Source organism: Glycine max, chromosome 6, assembly GCF_000004515.6.
Source record: "Glycine max cultivar Williams 82 chromosome 6, Glycine_max_v4.0, whole genome shotgun sequence".
NCBI classification, from domain to species: Eukaryota; Viridiplantae; Streptophyta; class Magnoliopsida; order Fabales; family Fabaceae; genus Glycine; species Glycine max.
The window spans coordinates 4,420,521-4,445,864 of record NC_038242.2 but is presented as its reverse complement, the minus strand read 5'-3'; the positions used below and the strand labels follow the sequence as shown (position 1 = coordinate 4,445,864).

The following is a 25,344-nucleotide window of genomic DNA, read 5'->3' as shown; positions in this document are numbered from 1 at the left end:
TACAGAAACAACTCACATGTTGGATACACTTTTTTCATGACCTCAAACTCTTTATTAATTCTGCCTCATATTTAAGAAAATTTCAGAGTACAGTTCTCTCGTTAAATATAGATCGTTCTCATTAAACCTTACACCAAATGTCAATTGCGGATTTCTGCCTCATATCCATATAATAAGTTTTAAATTAAATGTATATCTTGATTTTTTTATAAGGTTAAACATAATTTTTCCTTTATTAATTATTTTTTTTTCAAAAATATTTTAAATTAGAGTCAGTTCTAAAATAATGTGACAGTTAAAAAATCATAATTCTTTAATGTTTTTAAAGTTTTTTTAGAATAGTTTAAAATAATAGTTGAGGACAAATTTAATATTTTCAATTAAATTAACTATTTTTCATTTTAACAAATTTGTTAATCATACCTTAATATGAATCGAAGGAAGTAATTAAAAATATTGAGAATTACAAAATTTTATGAATCTTACTCACTATTTTGAACGCTTTGCCTGTCACTAGAATTGTTTTTGTCCATTTAAAGTATATACATATGCGTGTTACATTTCTCAAGCCCTCTAATTATTTAAATATTTTAAATCAGATTTTGAACAATAAAAGTATGAAACCCTCAAAATCTCGTTGTATTCATTTGAGTTAAAATTGACCTTTTGGACGGAATAATTTATATTCAATTTCTAGCGTGTGTAAAAATCTTTTAGATCAGTGAAAAATAAATAATAAAATTATCAATATAGAAATTAAATTAATAAATATTTAATGTTTGAAGAATTATCTATACAATTTTATTAATTTAAAGATCAAATAGGTTATAAACTAATAATTTAAAATAATTTATATTATTATTTAATCATAATTATCATTTATAGTAAGTTTGTTAAATTTTATGATAATTATTTTTTAAAATATATCAACAATAATTTATGATTAAATGATAATGTAAAATTATTTTCATACGAACTGATTATTAAACTCTAATTTAAAACTACTTAGGAAAAAGGATAATATTTGAGAGATCAAATAGATTATTTATTCAATTTCTTGTTGGTGAAAAGTATAGGTTTCATAATTTTTTTCTTTCTTTCCTTTCCATGATGTGTAAGAGAGATAAAGAAAGAATGATGAGCACATTTAACGTGAGAAAGTTTTAGTGAAAAAATTATAGGTAGAGGAGGAAAAATTCATTACATTGAAAATTGATACAAGAAAAATATATAGTAATTTGTATTTTATAGTGTTTCGTTTACTATACTGACACAAGTTGACAACTACATAAGTTGTAGTTAATTCATACCAACAAATGATAATAAAGACAGTTTTCAATTTTAATGAAAACTATTTCATATCAATACCATAAAAATAAAAACTAACTACTAAGATAATTATTGTCATTATTATATTATCATACATGTAAAACCAGACCAAAAGCATAAACCGGTAAACATCCATGCCTCAAAATATTTCTTCACCAAATTGGTCTCATTGCAACCATTACAGGTCAAGTCAAGAATTTGAGTCACCAACTCTAATAATATCCACCTTGGCCTGAATTCTAATGGAAGAAAACAAAAGCAATCTTCGTAATAAATTGTTTTTTTTAAGAAAAAAAAGACCCCAAGGGTGCTAATTTTGTCCAAACAATGCTCAAACATGACCATAAGAAGCAGTGTCTTAGTCATCATACCAATGAGATTATCATGGGTGCTAATTTTGCTGTAACTTTAGATGGGTATGCTTCTCAAGAACAAGCATTTACTTTTTGATGTTTATCACAAAGCAAACCAAGTGACAAATGCCCTAGCCAAGCACAACTTAAACATTAGTGTTGACTCTAAGAATTTTTGAATTTTTGCCAAATTTTTTAATCTTTATGCTTGTTAGCCGACTCTGCTGGAATTTTGTTTAATAGAATTTCTTGCTTGGGGACTTAGGTTCCATTTGTCAAAACAAAAAAACTAGTAACATGTGTATAGGATATAATTTATAAATAGAAAATGTTAACCAATGTCTCAACGAGACACAATTAAAAAAATATTAAAAAGATATTTTTATTAAATTTTAATGTATTGTTAATAACAAATATTATTAATTTGTTAACTAATGTTTTTAATAAGACCCTCTATAAAATCATAGAATACTAGTATAATTTTTATTATAGAATATTTAAATAAGAAAATGAAATGATAAATTTATTTTATTATTAAATGAATCTGTAAACCGAATGACTATTTGTGTTTCGCATATTATGAAAAATAAAACATTTTTTTAGTCATCCCTATTAAGTTCAAAGTTAAAATAAAAAAAAGGTGGAAACGGGCTTTTCTTAATTTTGCCATTAACAATTGAATTTATTGCAAATCAAACACTTTATTAACACTAGTTTAATAACAATTTGTTCATTTTTTGTTTAGAATGTGGCCAATGGGTGTTAGATAATGTCATAGAGACAGGCAAATGATAATATGAAGGAATATATGGGGCCAAAGTACTGCTAAACTGACCAGGCATAATCCAGAAATTCCGGGAACAAAACCTACATCCATCGTGCAAACTTTGGAAGCATTTGTGGCTAAAACAGTTTACAGACAAAATCAAAATATACACATAGCTGTGGCCTCGTATTCTAAAATCAATACAATTTGCTCTTAAAAGTGATATTCAAAATCTAAACCATACTGCTTACATCACTTTATGATAGAGTTTGTGTCTTATTTTTATCAATTTCATCCGAATTACTAGAATTGCACCCCATTCTTACTAGAATTGTTTTAGATAAAAAAAATATTAAAAAAAGACATTTATCTCCCATTTTTATCTATTTAATAACTGACAAAATATTAACTAACTTATATAATCATTTAAAAAAGAAAGCACTAGATTTTTTAATTCAAATTTCTCTCTCTCACTTTTATTTCGATAAACACATTGATTTTGATACAAAATGTATTAAGATAAAATATTAAAAAAATATTTTAATAAATTTTATATTATTTTACTTGTGTTACCATTATTTGTTAAACAATATATAAGATAAAAGAATTATCTTGTAACTTATGTCTTTGTCTAATATTATTCTTTTTGTCATATACAGTACCATAATCTCCATAATCTGGACGAATCCAATGAATCCTAAAGTGTTTTGTGTAATTACACAAACACTCACTTTTTTTACCATTATTTTTGTTTTTTCAGTAAGGGATATAAGTGTAAGATTTAAGGGGATGTAAGTATAATCTTTTCAAATATATAAGGGAGTTCAACTATATTTTAAATCAAATTCAATTAATTAACTGTTTATTTGCAATAGGAGCGTGTAGGTGGTCATGGTTAGCTATCTGGTACCGATGGAGGGGCTCAACTATGCATAACAACTTAATACGAAGAATTTGGTGCAGAAGAAACTAATTAATGGATATATCATATACGTAGTGGAAAACACCATTCCGGTTTTTCATGCATAAACTAGTCAACTTTCCCTTTGTGCACGAAAACGCAAATAATTTATCAGGCTTGTGTCTATCGTTGTCAAAACATAGGAAATAATGCCAATATCATTCTCAGTGAATTCTATTCGTCCTATGCTTAAAAAGGCACAATATATACCATACACGTATAACAGCAACTTGGAGCTAAAGATTGTCCATACACGTGAAAACAATTTGGATTTAATAATAATCCAATTCACTTTGTTTTGGGAATCAGGCGCACTAGCTGGCCTGCGCGAGGGAAAGTAATTTGACCCTAAACTAATGGTTAAGATATACAAGTTTATTTTAATTTATATATATATAAATTTTTTGATTCATTTTAATTTTAAATTTCTTATTGTAACTGTTTTACTTCATATGAAACAACACTCACTAACTCATATGCATATAATTAATTTATTTTGATCAACAAAAATGCATTTCCGTTTTTGTTAAAAGGTGCAAATTCAATACACAATGGAAACGTGATCATGTTGTGTATTTTAATCAACATAATCATATTTTTTGTTTTATATTTCGTTTCAACACAATGGAAACGTAATTTCATTGTGTATTTTAATTATCAAAATTACATTTCTATCAGCATTATTTTTTAAAACTGCATAAACTAAACAAAAAAGGAGGTGGAGAGAGAAAAAACACGAAGTGAGGATAGTAGTTCCCGAATCCTTTTTGCGGTCCTTAGGTGCATTCTGTTTATGCCGAAATATCTGGGCCAAGAAGTCCAATAATATCAGGGGAATTGCTTTGCTAACCCAGCAATTGCTGATGCACCCAGCGCTTTTTCTGTTTCTCCAAAATTACCCCGGAAAATTTACGGATCCATAATCCGTATGGACCCATTATGGATTCGCAATCCATATTGGCAATGCCCATATGGATTTTTTTTAATTAAAAAAATGTTTTATGAATTAATTTAAAATTAATGATCCATGCAAGATTTAAAACTTGTGACTTTCAAGTTATTAACACGATGCTCTAATCAATTAAGTTAATAGGTCAATTATATTATAAAATAATTAATGTCGCTATATATAACACTAAAATTTCTAATTTATAATTAATGCACATGTAAACTTATATAATAATTTTTGTGACAATCTGTATGTTTACGTTATCAATACAACACTCTAACCAACTGAGTTAATAAGTCAGTTATGTTATACAATAATTAATATCGCTATATATAATACTAAAACTTCTAATGTATATTTAACGTACATGTAAATTTACATAATAAATTTTGTGACAATTAATTTTTTTCTAATATATTTAATGTACCAAAATTAATTGTCACGAAAATTTATTATGTAAATTTACATATGCATTAAATATACATTAGAAGTTAATGCACTAGAATTAATTGTTACAAAATTTATTATATAAATTTATATGTGCATTAAACATACATTAGAAATTTTAGTGTTATATATAGCGAGATTAATTATTTTATAAATAATTGGCAGGTCAATTGGTTAGAGTGTTGTATTAATAACCTTAAAATCACAAGTTTGAATCCTGCATGATTCATTAATTTGTAAAACATTTTTTTAAAATTAAAAAAAAATCTATATGGGTCTATATGGATTGTGAATCTATAATGGGTCTATACGTATTACGGATCCATAAATTTGTCAGGGATAATTTTAGAAAAATGTGATGAGTGCACCATTAATTTAATGATTGTGCAAAGCAATTCCCGAATATGGTTTTGCTTCACAAAATGTGGCAAAATGATCTTATAGGGTTGTTTTTAGAAACATATTCCCCAAAGGGGTCTGTTTCCAAACAATTTCATGGGGGTGATGAGAATCCTGAAACTGGCCAAATACAGGCTAAAGGTCTAAGTGGATAAGGATAAAGGCCCAGAGACAAAGGCACTACCAAGACTATTAATTGTTGTTAAAGGCCCATACCAAATATGTTATAATTTTTATTTATTATAATTTTGGCCCAAACTGTTTAGAAGTCTCATTTCTATTTTTATCTTTTTGTTCAGATACACTATAAGTATTGGTTTTTGTTTTCAATAAAGAAAACTTTTAGCATTTTCATAAAATTTGGTGAGAGTTTCTCTCTGGGTTCCTTGTTGAACCAATCTCAGACTTATCAAGGTAATACTCGTGACGTCTACCCTGACTTATCTTCCTTCACCGGAAGTGGCGTCTACCCTGACTTATCTTCCCTCTCCGGAAGTGGCATCATCCAAAAACTCTGCAATCTGTATCAAGCGATCCACTCCTAGTCAAGATCACATCGGGGGGGGGGGGGGGGGGGTCTGTTTTGCAAACGTTTATCGCCAACAGGAATGGCGAAACACGTTATTTCGTCATTTCCATCGACGACATATGTATTTCGCCATTGCCATCAGCGAACTTGTCACGTCGTGTGCAGTGGATTTCGCCAGTCCCATTGGCGAAACACATGGGCGCCATCCTTATTCATGCATGTCATGCATGCATGCACATGCATCAGCGTTGCCATGTGAGTGCCGCCAACACCACTGGCGAGACGCGCCATGTGGACGTGGATGCCGCCAACATGACTGGCGAGACGCGTTGATGCTGCCAGTACCCCTGGCGAGACGCGTCATGTGGGTGCCGCCAGTCCCACTAGCGAGACACAGTCGAAGCATAGCACGGCACAGTTGCTTTTTTGCATGCAGGGGCACAATTGAAGCACAACACGATTGTTTTTTCTTTTCAAAACCTTTGCAGAAGCTTTTCAGATGCAATAAGTGTCCTTTACTTCTTTTGAACGTGGGAGGGTGGAGGAAAATTTAAATTTCGTCTCCAGCCTGTAGCCTGTGCCCTCCCCTTTATATGAGTGTGCAATTCAACATAAATAAGATACACAGACAGACTTAAAAAATGTATTTGGTGGTGAAAAGCTCTTCAAGGGTTCTACATTTTCTAGCTTCAAACCGCTGGTGACCAAGACTTCAATCAGGTAATATAAGTTAAATTTTGATATTATTGTTACTCAACAATAATTTGTTTAATAATTATTTTATAATTGAATAGTTATATTAGTTACTAATTCTGTTTAAAATAAAATATAACTGAATTCAACAGATGAGACTTGTGTTTGATTATAAATTCTAAGCATTAGTAGGTTTATTCTAAACAATATTGTATGTAAATATTTTCGTCTCGAATTTAAGTATATTAGGTAAGTGTGTTTAATTTTTCGTAGTTATTTTTAGTGTAAAAATAAATTAATGTTATATCATAGATAATATATTAGGTAGGTGTGTTTAATTTTTCTTAGTTATTTCTAGTGTAAAAATAAATTAATGTTATTTGTTAATAAAAAATTATAGATAGTATATTAGGTAGGTGTGTTTAACTAATTTGTGTTTAATTTGTCATAATTATTTTAGATATTAATTATGTTTAAAATAAAATATAATTGAATTTAACAGTTAAATCATAGATAACATATTAGGTAGGTGTGTTTAACTAGGTAATATAAAAAGTAAAGTCATTCATTAAATAAAAACTGGAGAATTGACATTTTTATTCTTTTTTATTTGTTACGGGTTGTAGGCTAGCTTGCTTATGTTATGAATGTGCATTTTTTACTAGTTTGGTGACTTATTATTATTATTAAAAGTAATTCATAGATACATAAAAATATCTTTCTTGCTACATCGTGTTTTCTTGTGTTGCTTTTTAATTAAAAGTGAAACTTGATTTCCAAAATTGATGTTTATATTTAATATAAAATTATTATGTTAATTAATGAGATAAAACATTTAATCAAGAATTTAATTCTCACATAAATTATCTTATTTATTATAAATGATGAAACTAATTATACAAAATTTATATTTAAAAAAAGCTAAAAACCAGGGAGCACCCATGGTGGAGATGAAAGGGGCATGCATGCACGGTGGAAAAAATAAATACTTGGAAAGGAAAAAGGGAAGGGGGCACCATGGTGCATGCATGGCATGCATGCATGGAAATAGGAGGGAGTATGTTTTGCTAATGGTACTAGCGAAATACATGTACACTCCACATGTTAAAATAAGGTATTTCGTCATTGACACTGATGAGACATTTTTAAAAACAAGCCCTCAAGAATTTCTTTACAAATATACCACTTTAAGGAAAAAATTATTAAAAATAATCCTCTTACGTCATTTTATCACAAAATATACAATAGGCCGCCAATAATTTTTCATTATTCCTTACCTTTGCTCTTCTTTTTTTTCGCTGAATAATTTTTTTTCATTACTTGTATGGTTAGATTCAATACTTCAAAGTAAGCCATTAACGCTGTGAATTTTAATCTAATAAATTATTGAAACCTATAAAAGCTGGTAAATACCTTTCGTAATAGTATTTTATATCCCCATGTTAAAATTGCTAATTATTAACATTCATTTTAAATTTGAAGCAAAATAATTGACAAAATGTCTAATTTCATTTACAAAAATATCTTGGTTCAAATCTATTTGAGGCGAGTGTGAATCTAATTCAATCAAATATTTAGACCGGATAAAAAACAAGCACTGCTTGCCTCATAAACACTCCTAGGCATTGGATTGTTTCCTCTCTCAATAATAAGTAGATATCATCACAACTAATCTATCCGAGATTTAGGTAGTAATTATATATCTAAGTAGTTGGAGAGTATAGTTTGTCTTATTAATTTTTTTTTTTATTTCTGTCCACCCATAAGATAACAGCTTGTTGGAATTTTCAAAACCATACCTGCCATTTGAAGCTTAGATAAATTTCTATGTCATCCTCAGCATCCACCTTATTAATTATTATGGATTGAAAAATCAGCTAAAATACTATTTTGAAATGCTTGTCTTCTATTTCTTTTACAAACTCACCGAATTATATCTTCTCTAATGCATCTACAAATGCTGTCTTTAAATACATCAATTAGTTTATCTCACACAAGTCACAAACAGGCGTTGGTGTAACTATTGACAAAATATTTTAGTTCATTTTATTATATTTTTAATATTTTAAAAATGAAAAAATATAAATATATGTATAATATGAACTTAATCTTTCTTAAATGTTATTTTATTTTTCATAAATATTATTTTGCAAACGAAAATTAAAGATCTAATCGGTCTTGAGTTTGGTTGAATTGTTTTAGGTTGCATTTGTTTAAAAGTTCAACAAATCCAATCAAATCTAAATTAAATTCAATCGGTTTGTCCGATTCAATTCACCTGCGATTACCATATTTTCAAACACAATTTAATATTATTTTTATTAGTTAAAATTTATTGAAATGCATGCAGTACTATTGAAAGCTAGAGGCAATGCTGTTACTAAATGTTAAATATGGTAAATTTTTCTATGAAAAGTTAATAATGATCCCTCTTTTTTTTTTACAAAAAAAAATAATGATTAAGATAAAAAATTAATTTATAGTTACATGATCACTTAAAATTAAAAATTATCTATATATATTTAAAATAAAAAATCAAATTACACCAATATAATTTTAATCAACTATTATATCATTCAGTAATTTTTAATTATATGATATTTTATTAAATTTGATCCCTCCTCTTCTTTTCATTCACATATATAAATGAAAATTGAAAACATGATACAGTCACTTTTTTAGCTTGAAAGCAAGTAACGAGTTGCTCTTTGTATTCATTTACAATCATTCTCTTTTTCTAAAATTAATTTTTTAGTCTTCTAATTTAATTTTTAATTCAATTAATTATTTTAATTTCTTTATATTTAAATTTATTTTTTAATTTTTTAAATGAATTCAACTTCGTCATTTAATATAAATTATAAAAAATCATATTTTTTAGTGATTCAAAATCATCAGTGATTTTAAATTATTCTAAAATACATAATTTTTTCAAAAAAAAAAATGTGATATTCCGAATCAGTTTAATTGATTAGTTACAGACAGAACTTCAGGCCCAAAAAATTATGAAAAGGCTACCACGACAACATAAACAATATACACATATGACACGAGGATTTGAAGAGGCGTGTGGATGATGAATTCATAATCACAAGCGAACGTGGGAAACTCACGTGTAGCGATTCCATACGCCAAATCTTTAGGGTAGGAACTTGGAATATCTTCCTTTCCTCCCACCTCCGTTATCTTCAAGGAGTACAATTTTTTTTCTTTTGTTTTTCATATTTATTTACTAGTTTTAAAAATTTATTTTTGAATAGTACTATTACTTATTCTTAAGAAAATATTTTTCTCATATTTTATTTAATTGTTATTCTCATAATATGTTATTTTTCAATTTTAATTATTCAAAATTTTATATTTGCTACTGTATTTCGATTTTCACATTAGAATAAGTCCATACACATACCCACGCACACACAATTTACTTCGCCTCTTTCATATGTGCTTGAGTGGATGTGTTAGGAAACTATTTTATTTAAATATTAGAGGGGACGTGAGTTTAAAACACCTCAGCTACCAAATGCATAGATGAAGTGGTGTAAAGTTATTTGAGCCGAATAAGAAATATTGTATCAGGTTCAAATTCTGAAAATATAATTATATCAAATATTTAAATATATAATTATATTAATCTTATTCAATTTATCGAGTATGATTGTCTCCAATATGATATTTATGTCATTTAAACAAAATAAAAACACCTCGAACATATTTGGATATCAAAATTTAACAAAATAACATATTTAATAATATTTTACAAAATGTACTAAATTATAATCTTAATACAGTAGTTTTTTATGGATTATTTTTTTAAAAGTTTATTTTTGATACCTTATATCGTGGAATAATTAAATTTTATTTTAAATGTAATATTTAAAATAATTATCATAAGCATCAAGTGTTTGAATTAAATCAAACTAACGGATAAATTGAGATTATTTTAGCTTATCTCTTGAGTTAAATTTTAGATATATAATTATATTAAATATTTAAAATAAGAATTTTTCTCCTCTACAACGATAAATGTTAACGAGTAAAATACAGTATATTGCAACCAACATTACAACAGTGTGTTTGGAAACACATTCCTAACACAGATTATCAGCTTAAGAAGCTAAACGGCGTACGCAAAAGCTACAATTGAAGATTGAAAGCTTATGTTAAAACGTGGAGTATCCTTTAAAACGAGTATCTAAACAGAAAGCAACGAATATTTTGTGTTTGGAGAAAGGGGAAATAAAAAAGAAAGATTGAAAGAGCCGGCAAAACAAAACAGAAAACCGCAAAGCACGTCACTCACAACGACATAAAAAGACCAAGAAAACTTAAAGAAACAAAAAGCCCAATCCAACCTTATTTATATCGAAAAAACAACTCAATCCCCACTTGTTCTGTTTCGGAACTAAACAAGAAGAAAGAATCTGAACAATAATACTGATACACACAACACTAACACTAACAAGAAGGGAGGAAGAAGCTGAAAACCCTAATCTGCAGAGATGAGATGAGATGAAAATGAAAAGGCGTGGAATCAGCGCGGCAAGGAACATCGTAGATGCTTGTCTTGGGAGTGTGGGATCTCAAATGGCTCCTCCAATTCGTATTCTCCGCGTTCGTCTTGGCGATTGGACTGCACGCGCTGCTCAAGAACACCGCCTCCAAGTACTTCGAGATTGAAGCCACTTTCCACGCTATGCCTGGCCCTCTCACCGACCATTCTCTCTGCGCCGTTTGTCGCAACCCCGCCAACAAGAAATGTTCGCGATGCAAATCCGTTCGATACTGGTTCGTATGTTTGTTTCATTTGCTTTTTGTTTGTTGTCGGGTTTTTTATTCGAGGTTGACCGATTGGGTTGACTGGTTTGGTTTATATTGTCTTTTTATTATTATTATTATTATTTGATGCTGTTGTTTTTTTGTTCAGTGTGTTTGTGTTTCTTTGAGCTGAAGGGAATTGAAAGGAGAATTTACTTTTGGTTGATTTTTATTTTTCAGTTCACAAGCATGTCAGCAGGCGCACTGGAAATCCGAGCATAAGATGAGATGCAAGGAGTTTCAGGGCAGCGCCAGTGTGATGAATTTGGATCAAACTGAAGTAACTAATCGTGTTTTCAAAGCTTCTGCTGCTGTGAATACAAGTACATCTTCAATTGCCCTCATTCCTGAATGCGGTCGCGGAACATCCAGGACTATCAAGCAGCCTAAAACTGTAAGACCCTGTTTGATTACTACTAAAAAAAATTATTTTTTCATTCAAAAATTTGTAAGTAGTGATTTTTTTTTTTCCTAATCAAGTATTTTATAATCCAAAATACAGAAACAATTGGGAGATGTTTTCTCATCCTCTTCTGATTTCTTTTAAGTGCCTTAGTTAGGAGATGACTGATTGTAGTTATATTTTAGAAAATAGAAAACTGTTATTTAAAACAGTAAACAAACAAGGCCGAAGTTTTTCTCTCCTTTTTTTATATTGGTAAAATTACATGATACATTCCCTACCAAGTTGAATCTTTATATATTTTAGTTCCCTTTGTGCCCAAATAATTCGTTTTTGGTTTTCCAGGTTATTTATCCGTATGATGAATTTGTCAAATTGTTTAACTGGGACAAGCCAGGATTTCCTCCTTGTGGGCTCAAAAATTGTGGAAACAGGTTTGCCTTTTATTGCATGCTACCATTGATAGATTGCAATGAGAGGGTTCGGGTGAAATTTAACTTACATTGCAAACTTGTGCAGCTGCTTTGCGAATGTGGTTCTCCAATGTCTCTCATTCACAAGGCCACTTATTGCCTTTCTATTGGAGAAGGGTCATCACGGAGAATGTAATGTCACAAATTAGACCTTTTAATTCTTGCTGGATCTTGGCTATTCCTTGTACTTACCTTGGTTAGATGTGCCTTTTCAGGCTGCCATAGCGATTGGTGCTTTCTGTGTGAATTTGAAACCCATGTTGAAAAAGTAAGGCTAAGTTCTCAGGCATTTTCTCCAATGAATATTCTCTCTCGTTTGCCCAACATCAGTGGCACACTGGGTTATGGAAGACAAGAGGATGCTCATGAGTTCATAAGGTTTATTTGTTGTTGAAGCAATGTTATCTGACTTTCTATAGTGAAATTTGCATTGACTATTTGGAATGTGTCTATCTTATATTTAATTTGGTATGACACTAAAGGTTTCTTCCCCCTCCAATATTTTAATGCTGTTGCAGGTTTGCCATTGATGCTATGCAATCTGTTTGCCTTGATGAATTTGGTGGAGAAAAAGTTGTCCCTCCTAAGCATCAGGAAACAACCCTTATCCAACACATTTTTGGTGGCCACCTTCAATCTGAGGTTAGATGACTAATCAGACTAAAATTGAAGTTTTCTGGTTTGAGTATGGACGCCTTTTTAGTCTGTGGCATTTTGTACATAATAATGAAACATAGTGACAAAATGGTACTGTTGGCAACTTAGCATGAAATGAATAGATGATGCTTTATGTGTTTACTCTTCCAATCTCATGAACTGAAGAAGTTAGTCCATCCTAAGAGTCCCTAAGAATAATGGTTTAAAACTCTTTCTTTAGTCAGGATGGAAAATACAGTATCTGTAAGTTAAATCATACTGTGCTCTTCCAATGAAGGCTGTCTTTTTACCTTTTTTCTATTATCTTTGTTTGGTCCATCTCATACAAATTGTCCAAGAGATTCACTTTTTCTCATCCTTTATCAAATTTAAAAGATAATTTTTAGCTCATTGCTCAATTGGCAATTATTATAGCAACATACTGCCATCTGTCATGTTCTTCTTTTTCCTTCTCAAAAAAAAACAGGTGATTTGCACCGAATGTGAAAAGAATTCAAATCAATATGAAAATATGATGGACTTGAACGTTGAAATTCATGGAGATGCTGCTTCCTTGGAGGAATGTCTAGACCAATTTACTGCCAAGGAGTGGCTTCATGGGGATAATATGTATAAATGTGATGGGTAAGTTTGCTTGGAAAAATATGTATAAATATTGTAAATTAATTATTAATATTATACAGAAACACTGCTCTGGAATTGATCGTTGTTAGAATATTAACATGTAAATTATAATACTAACATGAATGTTAGAATATATAGTCAATCATCCATATTTGTGCTCATTAAACTGGAATTACCAATTATCAACTATTAGGCTAGAGATTAGTTTTTGGTCTGCTGAGATTATGCTCTAGTTGATTGTAAATCAATCAATAAATGACAGAACAAATGTGTAGCCTAACAGATACTTCTTTATTTAACCTTAGTGTTTTTTAACTGAAAAATACTTAAAAAATTAATTTAACAGCTGCTTTTGTCCAGGTTATACCAGAATTCTTAGTCAATTTATTTCCTATTTAAATGTGTCTTAGTTATTTATCTATCTTCATTTTGGTGTGTGTATTATGTGACCAAGGCACTAAATTTGGGAAGGGATTTATATAGGGAACTTGTATGGTAAAAAGTTGCTATGTCATGAATATAGAATTCAAACATTTGCATTTGATAATGTGCTTTTGAGTCAGGCAGGTTCTCTCTTAACCAAGTTATGCTGTTTGCAGGTGCAAGGGTTATGTGAAGGCATGGAAACGTCTCACAGTGAAACGAGCTCCAAATATTCTCACAATTGCGTTGAAAAGATTTCAGGTCTGAGTAATTTGATCTAGATGATCTTGCCAAGTTGTTGAGAGATGTTTTAAGTAATATAAATATCAGTTCGTATGATTTGTTGTAACTTCCCTTGTCTTAATGTGCCTCATGTAAATTGTATGGGTGTTAGTTTACCATAACTATGCACCATACTTTATGATTACGTTATTTTTTTCCTACTAGTACTTGTAAACGCTTGAATGGTTTTTGAATTTGTCAACTTTTCTCATGCTTTTTCTGGGGCATTGTGAACATGCAGAGTGGGAGGTTTGGAAAACTTAACAAGAGAGTAACTTTCCCTGAGACTTTAGATCTTAGCCCTTACATGAGTGAAGCTGGAGATGGATCTGATATTTATAAGCTATATGCTGTTGTAGTACATATTGATATGCTGAATGCTTCATTTTTTGGCCATTACATATGCTTCATCAAAGATTTATGTGGAAACTGGTATAGAATTGATGATTGGAAGGTAAGTCTCATTGTGTCTCCATGTAGCTTTGAACCCTTTCCTTTTTGTTTACTTAAGTCTCTGTGGTGTTCTTGAAGTTTAAGTATCCTTATTTGGGTTGAATTATATTTCTCAGGTCTCGAGTGTGGAATTAGAAGAGGTGCTTTCCCAGGGTGCATACATGTTGTTGTATAGCAGGTATTCTTGTAATCATGAGTTAAATAGGTAGTCACTCAGACATTATTATTCCAAAATATATGTGCTCTCCTATCTTTCATGGGGTGCCTAAATGATGAGATACCCTTTGAACTTAGGCTAACCTGATTTCTGTCATTTAAATTTTCTTTCAATATAATAATATCTGTTTTGGATGTTTATTTTGTTTGACATTTAGCATTTTAGGTTTAATTAAGTTCTCTTTTGGTTAGTATTAGGCTTAATTTTTCAGTGCAATCTGTCTTAGGCTTATTGCTTGTTTTGCATTTCACATGGGAAACCTGTCCGCTCCGCTTTGGTGATGTATTCTGCTTTAACTACTTTGCTTACATGATTTGAGATTGTGTGTATACTTTTGCATTCCCATATGAGTTTAGTTTTACTAGATTGGACATTTTCTTTGCTTACAAGTTACATGATTTTTGTCTTCAATCTTGGAAGCTTGTTTAAAGTAGTTCCATAGCTCTATGCCTTGTCAGATTATTTATACCATCTTTGTCTGAGGTTTGATAAAGAACGGTTCCAATAGTCAAAGCAAGGGCAAATACATTTGGCTTTTGTGCACAATAGTTTGTGCCAAATACTCTCTAATGGAGTGTAACGCCCATGTTACCTCATTGGCTCCTGGACAGGGTTAATGCTCGACCATCAGGACTTCAAAGTATTGAATTGTCAGAGACAGCAGAAGTTCAAACAATCAAATCAAAGGTGCAGCCTGGCTGGACTGAACAAGCTGAATGCCTCTCAGATATGAAAAGCGAGACTTACAGTTACAGTAGAGGATATGAGGCTTTTCCATCTGACAGTAGTCCAGAGTTGAAGGTTTCTTGCTGTGAAAGCGTGACTGAAATGAACTCTGAAATTAAAAGAGAGCAGTCTAAGGATGTGGACATTATTGATGTTGCTAGTGAGTCTTTCTGTAATGGTTTTGAAACATCTCATATGCATGATTCTGAAGCTGTCAAAGATTTGGGGGATATAGATTCGGATGGATCAAATACATGCTCATCTGTTTTAGAAGAGATTTCAGTCTGCATGGAAGAGCAAGATGATAATGATAATGATATGGCTAAGTCCAGTCCTTGTCCACATTTGCCAAATGGCTTTTCTTGCTTTGATAAGGATTCTTCTGTTTCAGTGGATTATCAAAATACAAGGGAAGATTCAGGCCATAAAGATGTGACTAAATGCAAGTTAACATCAAATGGCTTTGCAAATTATAGCAATGGATATGGCAGTGCAAATAAATATGATGATGTCCCAGTGGAAGATGGTGATGGATCTTTTTCCACTGAAACACCCTCAGCTAAAATGCATCAATTGAAGGAGAGATTGGCTTCTGAAAATTCTGAAGTTGACAAAGGAAATGGAGTTAAGAAAGTGGAAATATCAGCGAATAAGTTAATAATTTAGGTGCAGCTGTTTTTGTCATTTGTTCATATCAATTTGATTATCCCATCATCCGAAAGAAAGCGGTGAGGTGGGAAATTTGTCTGGGGTTTCGTTATTTGCTGGAACCTTGGATCTTATCGTGACATTTCTACGTGGATTATCTAATTTTATCAAGTAAGAATATAGCTTCTTACTCCTGATTTCTCTCAACTCATCAAAATTTTCTTAGTGTTTTCCCTTTAAAAAATTATCCTTAGTTTGTTAGTATTTATTAGTTTCTCTTTAACCTCTATTTGCAATTTGGGATCCCAATCTAATTTTTCGCACGCCATGCTACCTCCCCCAAAATATGGCAATTGGTAATGATTGTCGGAATATATTAGTTGTTAATTTTAAAAGTGAATTATGCTTTTTGGACTTGAGGCGCATTTAAATTGTATTTTTTAATTATACAAATGTTATTTTTTGATAGATGAACCATTTGAGTTTTAATGTGAAGGGAAACAATGATCATGAGTCAATTTTAATTTTTTAAAAAATATAAACATGTGTTAAATAATGATAATATTATATATTAAAAAATAATGACTCACCCTTTGTTAACCCAAAAGTTAGGGTTCTTCATTACTAAAAGACTTCATTATTTATTATCAATTTTAGGGTTCTATATTACTAAAAGATAGGAGGTTTTAAACAGTCCTAGTAACGAGTTTAGAAATTTGTTCAACATATATGATTATATTTTAAAAGTTTTAAAATTAAAAATCTATTACAAAGGTTTAAAACTTCCGGTTAATTTTTTTAACAACAAAAGAAAATTCATTAAGAAAGATGATGTAGGGTAAAGAGGCACCCAACCTTACAACATCATCATCCTTTACATACAACTCCCAAACATAAAACAATACCCTTAAATCCTCTAACCCATTTCGTATACTTTCCTAACCAATAACATATGCAAAACTATAAAATGTAAGCCTTCTGTATAAAATAAAATATGCCCCAGAATCTAGCTAAACAAAATATATTACTATATGTCCTCCAAAAACCAAGACCAAAACACGAACGAATTGTGCACCCAAAAGCTGCGATTAAAAGGTGTGACTCGAGTTTACCATCCAGCTCGAGTTTTCCATCCACAAGCTGCACCAAATTATTATGCATCCTATAATCTTTGATATTATCAGCCAAAACATGAACCGAACAAGCATGATCCCGTGTTGACCATCCACTGGGCATAAGAATACTGAAATGATTGTGTCTTACTTTTCAGCCAAAACCAAGACACAAAGGCAATCTCTTGCATCACAGTTTTTCTATCGAATACCCCTTCTTTGAAAATGCATGAGTTTCCATGTTTTCACACTGACCATATAACAGCACACCATATATATAACCCACCATCTCTCCAATTCTGCCTTGGATCCAGCTACTATAAAGAGTGCTTCCAGAAATGTTATTCTATAGAATTTGGTATAACAGTTACAAAATTTCCTCCCTTCCACATAACATCTACCCCCTTGTTAATTATTATATTGAGAATTACAGAGAGAGAAAAACCATATCTACAAATTTTGTCCATCTTAAATTTAAAATAAATTTAAGGTAAATATTTCTTTTTAAGACTGTGGGGAACTGCAATTTCCTTTTTGCTAAAAGCTCCTGAACTCTTCTTATTATAAGTCCACTGTATGGATTATCCGTATTATCTGTATTAACCCAGTTTCACAAAAAACAAATTTTATAAAAAAAATACTGATGATGTTTTATAAAAATAAATAGTTAATATAATTTATATAACCCTGTTTCATTTTATAATATATGTTTGAAGTATATAAAAATACATGAATTAATTAATAAAATATTTGACATTTATGGATTATTACCCGTTCTTCTGGATGAAAATGACAAATACCTGACTAATTTCTATAAAAGTTATGCATAAAAAAAGTCTATATATACAAGTTTATCTTTCTGGTTACATCAAAAGATAATTTGCAAAATAAAACAGAAGATAAAGACACTGTACTATTATTTCAGTTTACTTCGAAAAAGACAAAGAACATAAATTCTGTAAGATATTGAAAGGGACTAATAACTGAAACATGTTTCCGATTGTGAGAAGGCTTTTGTTTCAATTTATCAACATAATATAAAAAAGTTAAAGCTTTTTTACACAACAGTAATATTTTAAAATTACAAAATAAAATCCAAAGAAATAATATAAATGATTTTACATTATTTTTTAATTAAAAATCATTTATAATAAATTTGTTGACTTTAATAAAATTATCTTATAAAGCAGATTAACGATAGCATATCATTAAACTCAAAAACTACTGCTAACTAGACTTATTTTTATAATGTTACTCTAGATTCATTAAAACTTTATTATTTTTTTTATTTGAATGTTGATTGGGGTGAAAAAAGAAAGGGGCCATAGACAAATGAGGATACATCATGTGAGGAATCGAGACAAGTGCATTGCAGGCTTTGGGCGTGTGAGCACACGAGGTGCAAAAGAGAAAGAAAAAGATCCCAATTAACGGCTTTTATTATAGTATTTCGAATCCTCTAATTTGAATTTAATGTAATATAATCGAAACTGGTTACATAGGAGAAAGAGCATTGACTTGCAGGTCCGTCCGATGAGAGGCAAAAGAAGACAAAGATTCGCTTAACGAGGAGGAGCCGGAAATATAGTTAGAGGGTCGCTCGCCACTTTCTTTTTTGCTTTGGGAGCCGAAAAATGAAAAACCAATCACACAGACAAAACAAAACCCACCACCCTCCTTTGACAATTTTCACTTACTCACTCATCCTTTCTCTTTCTTTTAGGCATTGCCTGACCCTCTTTCTCTCTGTAGCCACCAGTTTTTTGTTTGTTTTTTTCTTATGTCTCTGTCATGCCATGTTTGCACTCTACTCACTGTTTCCATTTTCCAACCCCCCCGAATCCAAGGCCTAATTAGATTCCTTGGAGAGTAGAGTCAACGACTTCCCTTCCCAAATGTTTTATTGATATTGAGATCCATATAACATAATACCATACTTATAGGAAATATTAAAAGAAATAACTACTTATGATTTGATTTAGGACACTGATTCAAAAAATTATTATTAGAATGTATAAAAATACATTTTTTATAATTTAATAAAATTTCTCATTTTAATTCCTTAAAGAATTATGTGAGTTATATTAAAGTGAAATTCTAACTCTAACCGAAAAATTACATCAATAGTACTTATGAAATATTTATGACCATAGAAAAACAAATCTTAAGATGATATGTTTTTTTGGTTTTATTCTCTAATTGAGAATAGAGTTTTACTTTAATAATTTATATAATAAATACTTAATCAAAAGGTGAATTGAAGATGTTAAATTTACAAGTTAATTGTGACATTTTTGTTTTTATAAAAGATAGACTAATAATATGATTTATTAGATGATATTAATGTGATGATTGATAATGAACTTTTAACATCTAATAATACTCTTTAGATTGAAAATGGTGTAAATTTACTGCACAAGTTTCCAAAGAAAAACTTAAATTCTAAGTTTAAAATACAGAAGAAATGCGTCTAAATTTTGTCAAGGATTTGATATTATATGTACACGTGTGTACATAGAACACAAGAGATTAGATTTGACGCTGAGGAGACCTGTGTGTGAATGGGTGTGGTGTGTCATCCAATCCACATCTAACGGTGTTAAGTGTCAACCATCCAACTCCAACGAACGAAGCTTCCTACCTTACTTCCTACTGTTTCTGTTTCAGCCTTTTCAATTCCCCCATCTCCCATATTAATATCAATCCAATCCAACCCCATCTCTATCTCTTGATTCTGCAACACTTTCGTTTCGTCACTCTGTTGTTTTCCCATCCACAGTACTCTCTACAATACAAAACCTCCACTTTCAGTTCTACAATATAAGGTACCCTTCTCTTTCTTGCTTGCTTATGCTCATCCTTTCAGTATGTTTGTGTCCTATTGACTGTCATTTACTTCTAGTTCCGGTGTGAAGGTCCATGATTGCCTTTTTTGTTTTAAGTTCAAACGACAGTGTGAAGGAGGGTATTACTATTATACCGATTGAAGGGGTGTTTTCATGCTTAAAAGGTCTTTTTTAACTGGCTGATACATTTATGTAACTGTTTCCTAACTCGGCAGTGTTACAATTTTTGGTAGCAAAGCTGAACAATTGTTATGTTGAATTACTGTCGCTAGAGTGGGGGAGGTTGGGGAGCAAAAGGGTCCTGAATTCCTGATGTTCCTGTTTTTTGGCCTAGCAGATTCCTTTTAGATTATTAAACTAATTCAAGGCCACTTTTTTTTTTTTTAATATATGGTTCAATTTGGAAATCTTCATTCCCTTTTTTTGGCTTCTGAGATTAGTGATTTAGTACTACTATATAGGATTTGGAAATGGAAAAGTTGATTGCTTGGTAACATCTTATTTCTTTGTTGTTTCTCCACAGATTGTTCATCAATGGAATGTAATGATCAGCGTGTAAGTGTAAGCTTGAAGAGAAAATCACCAGAAAATGGAGATCATGTACTCTTCAACACCTTTTCTCTGGATGACCTTAATGAAGATCTCTTTGAAAGGATACTTTCATGGCTCCAAACTTCCACATTCTTTCGCCTCAATTCTGTGTGCAAAAGATGGAAATCAGTAGCTGCTTCTGCCAGTTTCAAGCTTGCCTGCTCTCACATTCCCTCAAGGGAACCTTGGTTTTTAATGGTTGCTCCCAACCTTAACCAATCTGTTATCTTTGACTCTGCTGAAAGCACTTGGAAGAGACTAAATCACCCCTCTCTTCTGCAAGAAGAATCTAACCAAGATTGCATGCCAGTTGCGGCTTCCGGGGGCTTGATTTGCTACCGTAAATCATCAGGAAACTTCATTGTAACCAACCCTGTGACTGGATCTTGTAGAGAACTCCCTCCACTGCAACTTGCCTCACAAAACCAACCACTCGATGCCATCGTGATGAGCACAAGTTCCAAAGACCAAATCTCCTTCAAAATTGTGCTAGTCTTTGGTGAACTTCCAAATCTCTTGTTTAAAGTGTACAATTCAGGTTCTAACTGTTGGGAGGGTGAGACTGCATTGAGGAGAAAGACTGAAGACAATTCCATGGAATATGATTCCACTGATGACAATGTTGTGTACTTCCTCAGCAAGGCTGGAATTGTTGTGGCAAGCAACATGCAGAGAAGCCCCTCCAAGCAATTTTCATCTGTTATTACTAATAAAAATGATCAAGAGATTGTGTATTTTCTTAGTTACTCAGGGAATGTAGTAGCTTGCAATTTGACATGCAAGTGCTTCTCTGAGTACCCCAGGTTGTTGCCTGTTTACAATGAGTATTCCATTGATGTTGTGGAGTGCAATGGGGAGATGCTAGTTGTTTTGCTATCAGAATTCTTGGAAACCACAACCCTTAGGGTGTGGAAATATGATGAGGCTAATAGAGGGTGGCATCAGATTGCAGCAATGCCTGCAGCAAATTCTCATGAGTGGTATGGGAAGAAAGCAGATATTAACTGTGTTGGTGCTGGTAACCAAATCTTCATATGCTTGAACTCCACTGAGCTATGCACTTATGTTATGTGTGATTTGGAGACCAACAAGTGGGTTGAATTGCCAAATTGTTGCATAAATGGACAAGTCATAGACTTTATGTCTGCCTTTTCATTTGAGCCTCGGATAGAGGCTTCAGTGTGACAACAAAATGGCCTTGACTTTGATGATATTACCATCCCTTTTCCGTTCCCTTAGGACAAATTTTCCTGTCGGTTGTATAGTTATTGCTAACTGAGATATTTATTTTCATTGATTATTTAGGTGTATATTGTTTTCAGTGATGTCTTAACAGCATTGCCATGTTGATGATTCTTTTCATTTCTCTTGGCTTTACCTCTGATTTGAAGCATATGTGAGTGAATGAAGTTGACGGGGTACCTGCTTTTCTTCACATGGGAAAACAGCTAGATCTCTATATGTAGCATATATTGTTTGGAATTTTAAGAGTTGATTCAAAATGATAAAGAAAAGTGTAGTTGCAACCAGACGGAACCAAATTTCATACGTTGACTAAATCCGTAGGGAAAAAACAATAGATTACCTGTGTTAAGGAGAGGTCGTAGGATTTTAAGAGAGAAAAAATATTAAATGATACCATTCAATGTGCTTCAACAATTTACGACTATATAGGAAGAAGTTATGCCATTCACAATTTCACACCCGACCCAAATCATTTCCACTGTCTCTGCTAAACAATGTTGGCCGGAATCCAGTTTTCACCAGTATGTGTTATTGTCTTTTTCATTATCTTGATAGTATTGTTACCATACAGTGCGCCGCATTGCTTTTGTTTTTAATTAATTTTTTTCTTCTTTTTCATTAATCTTTTACCTGTTGAAAAAATTTTAAATAAAAATTGATGAAGATAATTTAATAAATTATTTTGTAAAATCATAATAATCTTAATGAATTACTTAATTTAAAAATCTTAAAATTTACTTTAAACTTAAATAAACATTTGGTGGTGCTAAAGTCGTAATAATTGTATTTGTAACAGCACCCAAATTGGATAGTTTTTCATCCCTTACCCTCGTCCACATTGCACGTGCAGAGGGCATCAGGGGTTGAGGTCGCACACGGATCTGGGTTATGGTGTTTGGGTTGCGGTGGTGATGGTAGAAGCGCGCCGACGGCGACGCTGCTTGAGACTCGATGGCAGAGCGAGGTGGGGCATCGAGACTTGGTTTTGGATGGGGGTGGGAAGGCAAGGGTGACAACGGGAAGGGGAGGGGGTGAGAATTTTGTGAGGGGGTAAAAGAGGAATTTCACCAATATTGGTAGTGCCAATAATACTATTGGTAGTGGGAATAGTATTTCTCTAATATTAATATTTGCAGCATTTTGTGAAACTTAGCAGGCAGGCTTTCATTTTAAACCCAATGGGCCTAAAACGCTAAAACCCACAGTTTCGCCAATGATTGAAATTTTTTTATTTACTGGAAACACGATATCAAAGATTTATAATAATTCAACTAAGTTAGATAATTTGGTCTTAAGCTCTCAAAGCTAAATCTAAATAACTATTCTATTTCCAGTAGGGATAAGGCATATCCTATACCAGAACTTATATCCTGTTAAAATTCACAATTCTTCAATTCAAGCGTTTAGATTTTGTCCAAATTCTACTTTACAAAACTTGGAGAACTAGTTGGGCAAGAAATTTAAGACATTCAAATATTCAAAGAATATTTTAAAAAAAATTCCAAGAGCTAGCAAACGTTACTGGTAACAACAAAACGATATAAAAGAATAGGAGGACGAGGGAAGGAACCTTTCAATTGCCCATTGTTGTCAAACGATTGTGTGCATATTTTTTTTATGCTGCTATGTGTGGGTTTAAATGAGCGGTTGTAATCTTTTCCCTAGTGCCGTAGTCTTAGATTACAACATCTTAAAACCAATCAGTGAAAACCAGTACAAAACCAATGTAGAAAACCGATGATTTAGGAAAATAATTAAATTTAAGTTTTTAAATTTAATCTAAAATATTTTTAAGATATTTAAAAACACGTTTAATAAAGGTAACAAGGTTATTTAAACATATAATTTAGTTATTTAAATTAATTTCCTGTTTTTATAAGTTAACTAAAGATGGGAAAAGAAAATTAGTGAGGTCAGCGGGTCAATCAACAGTGCAATACAATCCTCATTGTGCGGATTAATAGAAAAATTTTAAAAAGATGTGCTGAAATTTGAAATTTGGGAAATTTTCCCTTATTTAAAACAATAGAAAATCAAGGAAAGAACAAATTTATTCTAGTTTATTTTTTTACTCCGATTAAATCTTACTAGTATTTTTTAATACTATCAAACATTTAACCTTATATATCCATAATATAAATGGTGTCTCAGAACATAACATAATCTTGTGCAAATCCATATCATTCTAAATCAGCAAAGCTTAGCTAGCTAGGGACGAATATTGATAAAGCAAACAATAACTAAATATCATTAATCAATTAACTAGATAAAAAACATGATGAGCAATACTAGTATGCAATTAAGCACCCATCTAACAGCAACAACAAACTAGACCCACCACCTTGTCTTCCTTGCTAGCTGATTCATCTCCCAACAAAGCAGCAACCTCGTCACGAGACAACCCATCAATCTGCTCGATTCTAGCCAATTCATCATGTCCTCCATACACTTATAGGTTTTTAATAGATTTAGTGAGTGACTATTTACTAGGTTACTATATTAATTAGAATAAATAGTTATTTTGGTTTCTAAATGTGTAATTTAATAATAAATGTATTCTTGAAATATAAAAATATAAAATTTAATCTCTGAAAATATATGAAGTGTGACAAATATATCTAACTATTAACTTTCATTCATCACCGTTAATAAAATAGCATATATGACACAAAGGGGTGAATTTATCACTGAAATAATTGACAACGTGGTTATGTTGATTAGATTGGATGAAAATGTCACTAATATGTCATTTTTTGACATAAATGTCAATAAGATATCATTTTTTATTGGAGAAAAATATCAATAATTTATTTCGGATCTAAATGTCATTATGTTCTGATGGATCAAAATGTCAATAAGTTATCATTATTAGACGAAAATGTCATTAATTTTTTTTTATCTAAATATCAATATGTTTCTATTAGACTAATTTGTTAGACTCAAAATTTTGTTTCATTTAAGAGTAAAATATAATTTTAGGATAATTTTTTGTCATTTTTTATCGTTATAAACATAACATTATAATAATCATTTAAAAAATATATATTGACAAATATAATTTAAAATAAACATAATAATAACGATAATATTGATTATAAGTCATAATTTGTCAGTCACAATAAAAATTATCCAAAATAAATATTCTACCAGTTTACCAAAATAAACATTCTAATATGTACCAATCATGACGCTAGTTATGTATTTTTCATTTCATTTTTATACATGTAGCATATTTTTAAATTAGTCCTTTATACATTTAGTACATTCTTAATTTTATTTCCATGAAAATTAAGAATGTGTTACATATGTATAAAAAGTAAGAATCAAATTAAGAATGTGTTATATTTATAAGGATGAAATTAAGAAAATATAACATAAGATTAGTTTAAAAATGCCTAAA

General features: G+C 31.1%; 2 protein-coding genes across 2 annotated transcripts; both read left to right on the top strand.

Annotated features, from left to right (window-relative positions):
* Positions 1-10,624: 10,624 nt before the first annotated feature.
* Positions 10,625-16,325, top strand: LOC100817913 (ubiquitin carboxyl-terminal hydrolase 18). Its single transcript, XM_003527720.5, has 11 exons — positions 10,625-11,214; positions 11,425-11,638; positions 11,993-12,081; positions 12,167-12,252; positions 12,336-12,498; positions 12,639-12,762; positions 13,244-13,401; positions 14,001-14,085; positions 14,348-14,560; positions 14,676-14,737; positions 15,388-16,325. The coding sequence occupies exons 1-11, from the start codon at positions 10,985-10,987 to the stop codon at positions 16,166-16,168; spliced, it is 2,205 nt and encodes a 734-aa protein (XP_003527768.1). The 5' UTR covers positions 10,625-10,984; the 3' UTR covers positions 16,169-16,325.
* A 3,458-nt stretch (positions 16,326-19,783) lies between these two features.
* Positions 19,784-22,003, top strand: LOC100777105 (F-box only protein 13). Its single transcript, XM_006581257.4, has 2 exons — positions 19,784-20,087; positions 20,632-22,003. The coding sequence occupies exon 2, from the start codon at positions 20,643-20,645 to the stop codon at positions 21,882-21,884; it is 1,242 nt and encodes a 413-aa protein (XP_006581320.1). The 5' UTR covers positions 19,784-20,087; positions 20,632-20,642; the 3' UTR covers positions 21,885-22,003.
* Positions 22,004-25,344: the final 3,341 nt, after the last annotated feature.